Here is a 14,395-nt window from a genome sequence, read left to right on the forward strand (position 1 = left end):
TTGAACTTGATTCTGATTGGCTGATTCCATCAGCCAATCAGAAAATTTCTACCTTAATTCCGATTGGCTGATAGAATCCTATCAGCCAATCGGAATTCGAGGGACGCCATCTTGGATGACGTCCCTTAAAGGAACAGTCATTCGTCGTTCAGTCGTCGGGCCGGATGGATGTTCCGCGCTGGAGGTCTTCAGGATCCTGCCGCTTCGCTCCGGATGGAAGACCATAGAAGATGCCACCTGGATGATGACTTCAATCGGATGGAAGATCCTCTTCTGCCCCGCTTGGATGAAGACTTTGACCGGATCATGGACCTCTTCAGCCCCCCGCTTGGGCTTGGATCAGGACATCGGAGGAGCTCTTCAGGACGGATCGGTGAACCTGGATGGTGAAGACAAGGTAGGAAGATCTTCAGGGGCTTAGTGTTAGGTTTATTTAAGGGGGGTTTGGGTTAGATTAGGGGTATGTGGGTGGTGGGTTGTAATGTTGGGGGGGGGTATTGTATTTATTCTTTTACAGGCAAAAGAGCTGAAATTCTTGGGGCATGCCCCGCAAAGGGCCCTGTTCAGGGCTGGTAAGGTAAAAGAGCTTTTAACTTTTTTAATTTAGAATAGGGTAGGGAATTTTTTATTTTGGGGGGCTTTGTTATTTTATTAGGGGGCTTAGAGTAGGTGTAATTAGTTTAAAATTGTTGTAATATTTTTCTTATGTTTGTAAATATTTTTTTATTTTTTGTAACTTAGTTCTTTTTTATTTTTTGTACTTTAGCTAGTTTATTTAATTGTATTTATTTGTAGGAATTGTGTTTAATTAATTTATTGATAGTGTAGTGTTAGGTTAATTGTAGGTTATTGTAGGTAGTTTATTTAATTAATTTATTGATAGGGTAGTGTTAGGTTTAATTATATCTTAGGTTAGGATTTATTTTACAGGTAAATTTGTTATTATTTTAACTAGGTAACTATTAAATAGTTCTTAACTATTTAATAGCTATTGTACCTGGTTAAAATAATTACAAAGTTGCCTGTAAAATAAATATTAATCCTAAAATAGCTATAATATAATTATAATTTATATTGTAGCTATATTAGGATTTATTTTACAGGTAAGTATTTAGCTTTAAATAGGAATAAGTTATTTAATAAGAGTTAATTAATTTCGTTAGATGTAAATTATATTTAAGTTAGGGGGGTGTTAGTGTTAGGGTTAGACTTAGCTTTAGGGGTTAATACATTTATTAGAATAGCGGTGAGGTCCGCTCGGCAGATTAGGGGTTAATAATTGAAGGTAGGTGTCGGCGATGTTAGGGAGGGCAGATTAGGGGTTAATACTATTTATGATAGGGTTAGTGAGGCGGATTAGGGGTTAATAACTTTATTATAGTAGCGCTCAGGTCCGCTCGGCAGATTAGGGGTTAATAAGTGTAGGCAGGTGTCGGCGACGTTGAGAGGGGCAGATTAGGGGTTAATAAATATAATATAGGGGTCGGCGATGTTAGGGCAGCAGATTAGGGGTACATAGGGATAACGTAGGTTGCGGCGGTTTACGGAGCGGCAGATTAGGGGTTAAAAAAAATATGCAGGGGTCAGCGATAGCGGGGGCGACAGATTAGAGGTTAATAAGTGTAAGGTTAGGGGTGTTTAGACTCGGGGTACATGTTAGAGTGTTAGGTGCAGACGTAGGAAGTGTTTCCCCATAGGAAACAATAGGGCTGCGTTAGGAGCTGAACGCTGCTTTTTTGCAGGTGTTAGGTTTTTTTTCAGCTCAAACAGCCCCATTGTTTCCTATGGGAGAATCGTGCACGAGCACGTTTTTGAGGCTGGCCGCGTCCGTAAGCAACTCTGGTATCGAGAGTTGCATTTGCGGTCAAAATGCTCTACGCTCCTTTTTTGGAGCCTAACGCAGCATTTGTTTGAACTCTCGATACCAGAGTTAAATTTATGGTGCGGCCAGAAAAAAACCCGCGGAGCGTTAACAGCCCTTCTACCGCCAAACTCCAAATCTAGGCCTATGTGTCTTGCAGAATACATCAATAATACTCAAGAGGAAGGATATTGAAAAAGTCAATAGTATGTTGAGAAGTTTTATATGGCAGAACAAAAACCCTAGGATTTCCCTAATGAAACTTTCCTTACCTAGATAATATGGGGGGCTCTCACTACCTGATATACAATTATATAATGTGGCCTTTCTTGCTCGAATTGTGGTCGATTGGATTGTAAACAAAGATTACGTGACTGATAATGAACTGGAAAAAAATATAAGATTTCCTTCCCTTCCTGTAGCTTTAATACATTGTAATCCTAGATCAATCCCCCAAGAAGTTAATAGATTTAAAACATTGATGTGTCCTTTACAGGCCTGGTGGAATATAAGCAGGTTATTAACTGGGAAATGCAGTGTTTCTGATTATATGCCACTATTGGGAAATCCTAAATTTCAAGCGGGATTGCAATCGGCACCTTTCAAGAGATGGCATACCCTAGGTCTTGACAATATCTCTCAAATGATAGACAGGAATAGACAATGTATTAAAACATTTGAGACCTTCAATCTTCTTAACAAAGAATTCTTTGCATACTTACAAACAAGACATTTCATTTTTAAATTAGTAAATGAGTTTGGTTGGAACTGGTCTCTTGGGAAATTGGAGAATTGGCTTGTGTTAGCAAGAAATGGGTTTATGTCAATCTCATTATGCTACCAACTTCTGAGTTCTAAGAAGGGAGATATGAATTTAGAAAACTTATCAACTGCATGGAACTTAATGATACCCAAACTTACTACAAATGCAAGGAATATTCAGGTCTCTATTTCAAAAGTTACACAAATCACTCTATCCGCTACATGGAGGGAGTCTCATATTAAGCTACTTTACAGGACTTATTTCACCCCGAAAAAGGGTCTCAGGTACGGGAATATCAATTTTAACAAACGTCCAAAATGTTCACTATCCTCTGCAGATCTTATTCACATGATATGGGAGTGTCCCAAAATTAAACATTTGTGGCTTAAACTAGAATATTGGATTAATAAAGTATTAAAGATCTCCCCTCTGGGACTAACTGTGGCTCACATAATTTTTTTATGGGAAGCCACAAAAGATCTTCTGGTACATAATAAAATAGTTAACATGATTATTTTAGCGGCAAGATATTTAATTTTTAAGAAATGGAAAGGAAGTGCGAGTCCCAGTATAACTGAGCTTAAAAATTGTTTAAAAAAGCAGTGTATGCTAGAACAAAGGGATACTAATATGAATAAGGAAGTAGATATTCAAGGTTTTTTTAAAAAAATGGTCAGTATTTATTAAAACGCTGTCGGTTAATGAGATAGAATATCTGACATACCCAATTCAGGAATTCAGAGCTAGTGCTATTGGGGGTCTGGTAATCTTCCTTGCTCAAGATTAAACTTAGTTTTTTTTTTCCCTCTTCACTTCCCTCCTTGGTGGGGGTTCAGTTTCTCCGTGGGGGTGATATGTATGGTCGGTAGGATTGGTCATCCTGAATTTCTTCTCCTGATGCTGGGTCTCTAACAAGAAATGATTTCAATTTGTGATAGAGATTGTCGGATTTAACATACAGGGCCAGAGATGGCAGAGATAATGGCTCATATGACATTATCCCTCCAGTGACAAGGCTATTTTCAATGCTCAACTTTAAGATAAATCAAGTATAACTTGAGGAAGAGTATAGGTTTATTTGTTTTCAATGTAATTCTCTCACTATTTTTTCTTTTCTTACTAAAACACTGTGCATTTTGGAATAGAAGAATGTAACGACATGGTTGACTTTTAAAACTTTGCTTAGGCTGTTTAAGAAAAATGGTTAAATTAATCATTGTATAAGAGGGGTGGGGGGTTCCCCCTCCCTTTTTTTTCCCCTGTGGGTGTGGATGGTTTTTAATTTTTGTTTTCCTTGGTTCGTTTTATTTTGAATTGTTTAGATTTGTTTTTATTTTTAATCATGAAGATATATGTATAGAAAATTATCCATTTTCAGGTTTTTTTGGGACATCGTATAGTATGATAGATTATACATTAAGATAAATGGTAAAGTGGTACAATTTTGTTTTTCTTTTCGATTTGAAAAATACTTGTAAGAAGGTACTATGAGCAATGTACTAGCAAAGTTTTGTATTAATGTTATGATTTATATATTTTTATTTTATTTCCCTGTCAATGAAAATGGATCTAAAATAAAAATTAAAAAAAAAATTTGCATGCTCTATCTGAATCACGAAAGAAAAAAATTTGGGTTCAGTGTCCCTTTAAACAGCTCTTTTGCAGTTACTAAAAATTCAACCCTAACAGTAAAATCCACCACCCACCAAACCCCCCAAAATAAATAAACCTAGCACTAAAAAACTTAAAGTATCCATTGCCCTGAATAGGCCATTTGTATGGGCATTGCCCTTAAAAGGGCATTCAGCTCTTTTGCTGCCCATCCAAAATCTAAATATATATATATTATAAAAAAACAACCTAAGTCTAACCCCAAAAATAAAAAAATTAACCTAAGTTTAAACTAAGCAAAAATGACAGAAAAAAACCCCCAAACTGATCAAATTTTAAAAAATTATACATAATCCCTATGAAAATAAAAAAGCCCCCCAAAATAAAAAAAAACCCTAATCTAAGAATAAACTGCCAGTAGCCCTTAAACAGCTCTTTTACATAAAAAAATACACAAAGTCCCCCTAACAGTAAAACCCCCCACCCCCCAAACCCCCCAAAATAAAAAACCTAACACTAAAAAACCTAAACTACCCATTGCCCTGAAAAGGGCATTTGTTGGGCATTGCCCTTAAAAGTCTAACCCCCAGGTTGGTACTCACCATTTCTGAAGTCGGGCAGAGAAGGTCCTGTCCCATGCTGTGAAGTCTTCTTCCAAGCGGCGACCTCTTCTTTCTTCTTCCAGGAACATCCAGCGAAGAGCGGAGGGCGGAGCTGAAGACCGATGACCGCGGAGCTGAAGATCGGCAACCCTGGAACTGAAGACTGGCGATCCTGGAACTGAAGACCGGCGACCCTGAAACTGAAGACCGGCGACTGCGGAGCCATGGAGCGTGGAGGATCCTCTTCGTACGATCGCCGCCGTACACTGGATAGTGAATTCAAGGTACGCGATTAAAAATTACGTCCCTTGAAATCCTATTCTTCAAATTCAAATCACCCAATAGGATGAGAGCTACTCAAATCCTATTGGCTGTTCAAATCAGCCAATAGGATGAGACCTACTGAAATTCTGTTGGCTGGTCGCCCGGTCTTCAGTTCCAGGATCGCCTGTCTTCTGCTCCGCGGTCATCGGCCTTCAGCCCCGCCCCCGCGCCGGATTGTTCCTGAAAGAAGAAAGAAGAGGTCGCCGCTTGGAAGAAGACTTCACTGCATGGCACAGGCACTTCTACGCCGGACTTCAGGAACGGTGAGTACCAACCTATGGGTTAGACTTCAGTTTTAAAAAATAAATAAATTTTTAATTTAGATTACGGTGGGCATTTTGTAAAATAGCTAAATGCCCTTTTAAGGGCAATGCCCAACAAATGCCCTTTTCAGGGCAATGGGTAGTTTAGGTTTTTTAGTGTTAGGTTTTTTATTTTGGGGGATTGGTGGGTGGGGGGTTTTACTGTTAGGGGGGACTTTGTGTATTTTTAATGTAAAAGAGCTGTTTAAGGGCTACTGGCAGTTTATTCTTAGATTAGGGGGTATTTTTATTTTGGGGGACTTTTTTATTTTCATAGGGATTAGGTTTAATTTTGTAAACATTGGTAATTTGTTTTTTTTATATTCTGTAATGTTAGCCTTTTTTATTTTTTGTAACTAGTATTTTTTAGATTAGGTATTTTTTAGTTTAGGTAATTTGTGTTAATTTAGGGGGTGTTAGGTTAGGAGGCTTAGTAATTTAATTAGTTATTTGCGTTGTGGGTTTTGGTGGTTTAAGGGGTTAACAGGTTAATTAGGTTTATTGCGATGTGGTGTTTTTGGAGTTTAGGGGTTAATAGGTTAATTAGGTTAATCTTCACAATTATGACAAATCATGGCTTGAACTATCTTGCTTTGCATGTAATGAGTCTATCTCATATATTAGTTTCACCTTTTAAGTTTCATTAGTGAAATAAATGAACTTTTGCACAATATTCAAATTTTTCGAGTTTCACCTGTATATATATATATATATATATATAGAGAGAGAGAGAGATATGTGCATGTAATACTTTATTTAAATATCATTTAAACTAGTCTTAAAGCCCATGTATACGGGTCAAAATGTGTAAGGCCAGGTATGTTTGTAGCTGCCCAAATCCCTCCCTACCCTCTGATCCCCCCATCCACTCGGATCCCTCTCCCCCACCCCCCCCCCCCTCTCCCTGCTGTTGTCAAAAAAAAATTTCTGTAACGTAGCAGTCCCAGCCGCTACCGACCCCTACCACCCCCTCCAGCGAGATACCGCCCAACCCCCTCCCTCCTAACCCTCCCGGCGCTGGTCGTCTCGCGCATTGTCTCATGTGCAGCCCGGTCGGCGGTCACTGATCCTTACGGCCAGGTATGATTGTCTAGTGCTGCAGTCTCTACTGTGCATGACTGCATCAGACAAACATACCTGGCCTATTATAATATAGGCTGTGTTTAATGCACCTTATACTAGCCCTAACACTTTACTTCAAGTCTGCAGCCATGCTTCCCTTTTTTGGCATATTCATATGCTGCACTTGCGCGCAACACATAACTCACCATTTGTAATATGAGTGATGGTTTTATGCTGAATGTTCTCTGGTAATTCTGTTCACTATAATATTCACTTGTAATACAAGATTATGTGCTATTCTGAGAGCTCACCCTGCACTATCAGTGGCGCTCTACTTGTAATATGGGCGATATTCTATAAAATCATTTGAATATGTCAGAATTATGTTGACTCTAATATGTTATATCTAAAAAGTAATCAACATAAATATCAAATTAATATAAAATGTTTTCAATCCTGAAATATTATATTTAATTTAATAACTAATGTGTCTTCTGATGAAGAAGGTATCACAAGGGGGGACCTAGTGAATGACCTGCAGAGAGCTGGGACCAACGTAACAAAGGCTACCATCAGTAACACACTACGCCGCCAGGGACTCCGATCCTGCAGTGCCAGACGTGTCCCCCTGCTTAAGCCAGTACATGTCCGGGCCCGTCTGAAGTATGCTAGAGAGCATTTGGATGATCCAGAAGCGGATTGGGAGAATGTCATATGGTCAGATGAAACCAAAGTAGAACTGTTTGGTAGAAACACAACTCGTCGTGTTTGGAGGAGAGAGAATGCTGAGTTGCAACCAAAGAACACCATACCTACTGTGAAGCATGGGGGTGGCAACATCATGCTTTGGGGCAGTTTCTCTGCAAAGGGAACAGGACGACTGATCCGTGTACATGAAAGAATGAATGGGGCCATGTATCGTGAGAGTCTGAGTGCAAACCTCCTTCCATCAGCAAGGGCATTGAAGATGAAACGTGGCTGGGTCTTTCAGCATGAAAATGATCCCAAACACACCGCCCGGGCAACGAAGGAGTGGCTTCGTAAGAAGTTTTTCAAGGTCCTGGAGTGGCCTAGACGATCTCCAGATCTCAACCCCATAGAAAACCTTTAGAGGGAGTTGAAAGTCTGTGTTGCCCAGCGGCAGCCCCAAAACATCACTGCTCTAGAAGAGATCTGCATGCAGGAATGGACCAACATACCAGCAACAGTGTGTGACAACCTTGTGAAGACTTACAGAAAACGTTTGACCTCTGTCATTGCCAACAAAGGATATATAAAAAAGTATTGAGATGAACTTTTGATATTGACCAAATACTTATTTTCCACCATAATTTGCAAATAAATTCTTTCCAAATCAGACAATGTGATTGTCTGGATTTGTTTCCACATTTTGTCTCTCATAGTTGAGCCTCTCTCATTTTCTTAAGTGGGAGAACTTTCACAATTGGTGACGGATTAAATACTTTTTTGCCCCACTGTATACTTTAGAACCCTTTCCACTTAAATACCTTAAAACATAAAAGATCATTTTTATTAAATTATAATTTTAATATGTGTTTTACTGTGTATTTACTGTCATTATTTTACATTGCAATGTTCTTCACATAGGACAAAATGTTTTTTGTATTTTTAAATAGATAGTCCTATATAGATATATATATATATATATATATATATATATATATATATATATATATATATATATATATATATATAAAACACGGATGGGGTCCTCACCCTCAGGCCGGACCAGGTACACATCCTATGACCCTGTAACATGCACAGCCCTGGGTGCAAAACAGCACTCTCAGGAAGCTGCACTGTCACCAGAGTCACAGGCAGTTAACCCCAGACAGGCCTGGGTGCAAGACCCAAACTGGGAAAATTACAAAAAAATAATACATTAATATAGCACACAGAGAAAGTCCAGCACTCACTCACAAGCTCTCAACTAAGATAAAAAGCAGCAATATAAGAGTTAGTTACCGCATCTCGCCAAATGGGAAAAGCCCAGGTACCTCGTCAAGGTCTCTTCCAAAAACCTGGGTCCCTAAACAGCCACACAATGCAGGCTCACATTCAAACAACTGTGAAAAAATGGAGGGTGCACAGGCTTATGTAATCTCCCCAAACATATATAAAACACGGGTGGGGTCAGCACTCTCAGGCCGGACCGGGTACACATCCTATGACCCTGCATATATCTATACCTGTATATATTCATATAGATAAAAAGGTATAGATATTTCAAAAATATAATTTTTATATATATATATATATATATATATATAAATATATATAATATATATATAATATATATAAAAAAAAAGAAAAATGTATTCTATGTGAAAAACATTGGAATGTAAAATATGAATGGTTGAGCGCATTTGGTCTAACGTGGCATTAGCAACAGAGCGATTAGTGTTAGTTTTCTGTTTTCTTAGCAGCGCACTCCATTAAAGTCTATGTGGCCGATTTATCAATGTCTGGCGGACATGATATGCTGTAGCGTATCATGTCCACCAGACATCGCTGAATGCCGACAGCATACGCTGTTGGCATTTAACATTGCACAAGCAGTTCTGGTGAACTGCTTGTGCAATGCCGTCCCCTGTAGATTCACGGCCAATCGGCCGCTAGCAGGGGGTGTCAATCAACCCGATCTTATAGGATCGGGCGGATTGATGCCCGCAGCCTCAGAGGCAGCGGACCAGTTAAGGAACAGCGGTCTTTAGACCACTGCTTCATAACTGCTGTTTCTGGCGAGCCTGAAGGCTCACGCGGAAACAGTTGTAATTGTCTGCATTCGGCCGATGATAAATCAGCCCCTAAGAGTAGAATAAGTCTAGAAGTTAGCGCACATTGGGTTTTGCTTGTGCGTAAATTGTATTCTAAAGCGCTACATAGCACGCTACTTGTTATCTGGCCCACTGTATTTTCATTCAAATTCATCATTTCTGATGGTAAACTTGTGCTCATTCCTTTTGGCTTTAGTGATTTATTACTTTGCCATATAAAGCCTTTGATAAAGTATATACTAGTATATGAGTGTGCATAAAATGCTTTCATTGCATGCATCTCCTTGTGTCCGCGTGCTATGCACTTATTCTGAATGAGACTACAGCAATTTAAACACATGAACAGCACTAACACCTTTATTGTTAAGGTCACAGAAGAAAGACATTAAAGTTTAAACTGTAGGGGATTTAATATAGCTGATTTGCTGCTATATCAATATAAGAACCCTGACATATGCATTTTTTTTATTTTTTATTTAAATATTTTTTATTATTATTCTGTTATGACCACAGTGACAAGGTAAAAAAACAAAGAAGACCACTTACATAAGAGAAAATGGCTTATTGCATATTTAAATAAACATCAGAGTTCAAGAAAACATAAATATAAAGAGCAAATGCCCTTGATAAAGTTGGTTAAACAATGATCTTCAAAAAATATTAATTAAAGTCTAACATAATATTCTATAAGGAAATATCCATAGCTCTGTGAGAAAAGCATAAATATTTATAGAGCCATGAAAAATGAGGAAAAAAAGGTAAAATATACCTGAGATGCCCCTCCAAAGAAGAAGAAAGGAAAGAAATGTGTGGGGGGGAGCAACCGCTCCATTATCCCATTCCTCTCCAATCCCTGCCCCCCCCAATAAAACAAACAATCTACAGGTAGGAAATTAAGTGTGTATCGGGCAGAAAAGTATTAACTACAGTTTAGTGATTAAGGAGATTCTAAATCTATCAAGGGAGCTAGAAATTGACGTGATATATTATTGGGATATTGTTTAATAAAACATAGCCATTTCTGACAATATTTTCTGATACTGCTTAAGATTGCGGTAAATATGAGATTGTTTAAAGTTGGTTCTTTTCTGTTCTTCCAATTTTTTTTAAAATGAGACATCTCCCTCCTAAAATGGTTATATAAATAAAATCAACGTTATCCCGTCAATTGTATCTCTCGTAGAGCAAAAAGATACATTTGTTCTCAAGTTTAATATTATTTCTCAGAACCTTACTTAACCAGAATTTCAAACGATGCCATCATTTTTTTAATTTTAGGGCAGCTCCAAAACATATGGATCAGGTTGGCTTCAGGAGAATTACAGCGTGGGCAATTATTTTGGCTATTTGGGTACCACTTATTTATTTTGTAGGGAGTTATGGAAACCTGATTAACATATGTCTTTTTTTAATAGGGGTCTACTTTACAATACTTTGACAATATGGTGGTCTTAATGAAGATGGATCAATAAAATAAATTAGTGTGCACAGGAGTCTATTTGGATTTACTTCATGTTTAAATAAAATCTGAAAAAAGCTTATTTATTGATGAGTCATGTTATGACATTATTGTTGTATGATAACAATAAAGAGAATATTGAATTGTGTTCTGTATGTGCAGATAACACAGTGCCAGACTATCAGAGGGTATAGATTCCATTACATTATGTCTTGGGGTGCTAGATAAGAACTTGGGTGTAACCACATTTGAGCCAATGAAGAGATGATTAGATCATGTTCATTGTCTATAAAAGTCATACCAAGGTGAGCGTTCAGAAGGGTTGCCTAGATCAGCTGCAGTAAACCTGACCAAACCGTCTGTCCAACATGACCTTCTCCGCAGAAGAAAAAGCCGCAATCAAAGGCATCTGGGGCAAAGTGGCTGGACAAGCCAGTGAGCTTGGAGCCGAAGCTTTGGAGAGGTAATGTACAAGATCTCTATTATGTAATCTGTGATATGTTTTTTAAATGACTGCATATTTCATTCACATTTTAAGGTATTTAACACTGAAAACAAAATAACAAAGATTAGAGACTTAAGTAACATCACCTTTCTTTGTATAAATGTTTTACTATAGCTCAGATATAAACTTTACTGATGTCTATTTAATGTATTTAAGGTTTAGTTGTTAGAATTTGATAAAGTTTATTCTGTTGTATTAGTTAAGCATTTTCATAGCCGTAAAATTACAGAGAATAAGGTTATGATGTCACTGATTTGGTCATTTGGTCACAATAACTTTCTGCCTAGCAAGTTGTGCATTCCATTACCCTTTATACATTAAGAGAATAATTAGCAGTTTTACTAATGACTCTCACAATAAGCAGTAGTCATTTACATTAGAAAGTGATTTCCCTTGTGATCTCATCATCACCATCACTTGGACATATCCTTATTGTCACTAATGTCACTAATGTCTCTTTTGTAACAACACAGGCTGTTTAAGAGCTACCCTCAGACCAAGACCTATTTCAGCCACTTTGACCTGCACCCCGGCTCTGCTGACCTCAAATCCCATGGTGGGAAGGTTGTGAATGCCATCGGAGAGGCCGCCAACAACCTGGACCATATTGACCAAGCCCTGTCTGCCCTCAGTGACCTGCATGCCTACAAACTGAGAGTGGACCCTGGAAACTTCAGGGTAAGTTGCTCATGTACTGTGCGTGTGCACAGACAGTTTGTCAGCTGGGTAACAATCGCACATACTATAGTGTCAACCTGATGGTTGTATCACTGATGGCTCCCATAAAATGGCTTTATCATGAGATGAAGATCACATCTCATATGATGGGTTTATTTAACAGTTAAACATAAGTAAGTAAATATAATTTACCCCAGTGACTAATGTGTTACAAATAAATAAATGTTATTGGTGTGAGAAATGACCAGGGTCTGGGACTAGGCAGAGGGTATATTGCTAGCTATTTACTGCTAGGTGATATAATGATAACGGGGAGGGGCTGCAGATGGTATTAAAACATCTAACGTTCTAGTAGGGCTTAATGGTTTCTTCTGCACATCCTGATTTATTAAAGAGCTAAGAACTATATATTTACATCTTTATAACTAATGTGACTCTCAGTGACTAAAGCCATATATTTGTGTCCCCTCTAGCTCCTGTCTCACAACATCCAGGTGGTCCTTGCTCTCCATTTCCCTGCTGACTTTACACCCATTGCCCAGTCTGCCTGGGACAAGTTGCTTTCTGCTGTCTCCTCTGTCCTGGTGTCCAAGTACAGATAAGCTCCTCCTGCAACTGAATATTAGTGAAAATGTGACCACTGGTCCGACCATCTCTGTTCACTCTGCAATAAAAATTTGCTGAAATAATTCTCTTGTGTTCTGTGCTTTCTGTGTATTGATAGATTACACAGTTGTGTGTGTCTCAAGCACAGTTGTGCTGTGTGTGTCTCAAACACAGTTGTGTTGTGTGTGTCTCAAGCACAGTTGGGTTGTGTGTGTCTCAAACACAGTTGTGTTGTGTGTGACTCAAGCACAGTTGTGTTGTGTGTGTCTCAAGCACAGTTGTGTTGTGTGTGTCTCAAACACAGTTGTGTTGTGTGTGTCTCAAGCACAGTTGTGTTGTGTGTGTCTCAAGCACAGTTGTGTTGTGTGTGACTCAAGCACAGTTGTGTTGTGTGTGTCTCAAGCACAGTTATGTTGTGTGTGTCTCAAGCACAGTTGTGTTGTGTGTGTCTCAAGCACAGTTGTGTTGTGTGTGACTCAAGCACAGTTGTGTTGTGTGTGTCTCAAGCACAGTTGTGTTGTGTGTGTCTCAAGCACAGTTGTGTTGTGTGTGACTCAAGCACAGTTGTGTTGTGTGTGTCTCAAGCACAGTTATGTTGTGTGTGTCTCAAACACAGTTGTGTTGTGTGTGTCTCAAGCACAGTTGTGTTGTGTGTGTCTCAAGCACAGTTGTGCTGTGTGTGTCTCAAGCACAGTTGTGTTGTGTGTGTCTCAAGCACAGTTGTGTTGTGTGTGTCTCAAGCACAGTTGTGTTGTGTGTGTCTCAAGCACAGTTGTGTTGTGTGTGTCTCAAGCACAGTTGTGTTGTGTGTGTCTCAAGCACAGTTGTGTTGTGTGTGTCTCAAGCACAGTTGTGTTGTGTGTGTCTCAAGCACAGTTGTGTTGTGTGTGTCTCAAGCACAGTTGTGTTGTGTGTGTCTCAAGCACAGTTGTGCTGTGTGTGTCTCAAGCAGTCAGTACAATATAAAGTACAGAGACATAAAACAAGACCCCAGTAGGTAGTAGCAGAAGCTACAGACAAGACCCTGATCTAGAGATCTTCTGCAACTCATTGGTACAATAAATGCTCTATAACTAGAATGTTACAGTCTGTTAGTGCAGTGTAAGTTATAATTTACATTAACATAGAAATTAAAAATAAACTTTCATTATTCTGACATTCAGAGTCTTCAATAAAAAAAGAACACAGTTCTTTGTATAGTTTGTTGGAACTTAGCTCTTTCCCATGAAAGCATACTTAGATAGGTTTAAGGGTGTGCACGTGTCAAGCACTGTATGCATTACATTGTTACAAATATTGTTGTAAACACTGCTAGTGATCAATAAAGGAGCACGCTCCTGAGCCTACCTCAGTATGCTGTTGTGTGAAAGAGGTGAGCTTTAACAAAGGAGGCCGACAGAAAAAGGTACATTTGATAATAGAAATTAATTTTTTTATTGATCCCTCAATAATGAGAGCTAAACACTAACAGCAGTATGAGACCATCTACATGAAGCTGATACAGCAGAACAATAGAATCAGAGACCTTGTGCTGAGACCCTTATAATTTGTGCTTATATGAGATATAGTCAAATATCATAGACCCTAATGTGCCATTAAAGGGACAGTCTACACCAGAATTTGTATTGTTTAAAAAGATAGATAATCCCTTTATTACCCATTCCCTAGTTTTGCATAATCAACACAGCTATATAAATAAACTTTTTACCTCTGTGATTACCTTGTATCTAAGCCTCTGCAGACTGCCCCCTTATTTCAGTTCTTTTGACAGAGATCAATTTTAGACAATCAGAGTTGGCTCACTGGAACTCCACGTGCGTGAGC

The 14,395-nt window shown here is 38.6% G+C and overlaps 1 protein-coding gene across 1 annotated transcript; it reads left to right on the forward strand.

Moving 5' to 3' along the window:
* The first annotated feature begins 11,088 nt into the window (after positions 1-11,088).
* LOC128641913 (hemoglobin subunit alpha-5-like) lies at positions 11,089-12,654 on the forward strand. Its single transcript, XM_053694497.1, has 3 exons — positions 11,089-11,245; positions 11,761-11,965; positions 12,439-12,654. The coding sequence occupies exons 1-3, from the start codon at positions 11,151-11,153 to the stop codon at positions 12,565-12,567; spliced, it is 429 nt and encodes a 142-aa protein (XP_053550472.1). The 5' UTR covers positions 11,089-11,150; the 3' UTR covers positions 12,568-12,654.
* Positions 12,655-14,395: the final 1,741 nt, after the last annotated feature.

Source organism: Bombina bombina, chromosome 11 (assembly GCF_027579735.1).
Source record: "Bombina bombina isolate aBomBom1 chromosome 11, aBomBom1.pri, whole genome shotgun sequence".
Lineage (NCBI taxonomy): Eukaryota > Metazoa > Chordata > Amphibia > Anura > Bombinatoridae > Bombina > Bombina bombina.

What these genes read in the sequence shown, in the direction of transcription:
- LOC128641913 (XM_053694497.1), top strand. Translation starts at nt 11,151, where the DNA reads ATGACCTTCTCCGCAGAAGAAAAAGCCGCAATCAAAGGCATCTGGGGC. An exon ending in GGAGCCGAAGCTTTGGAGAG is followed by an intron (nt 11,246 to 11,760) that starts GTAATGTACAAG and finishes GTAACAACACAG; the next exon opens with GCTGTTTAAGAGCTACCCTC. An exon ending in TGGACCCTGGAAACTTCAGG is followed by an intron (nt 11,966 to 12,438) that starts GTAAGTTGCTCA and finishes TGTCCCCTCTAG; the next exon opens with CTCCTGTCTCACAACATCCA.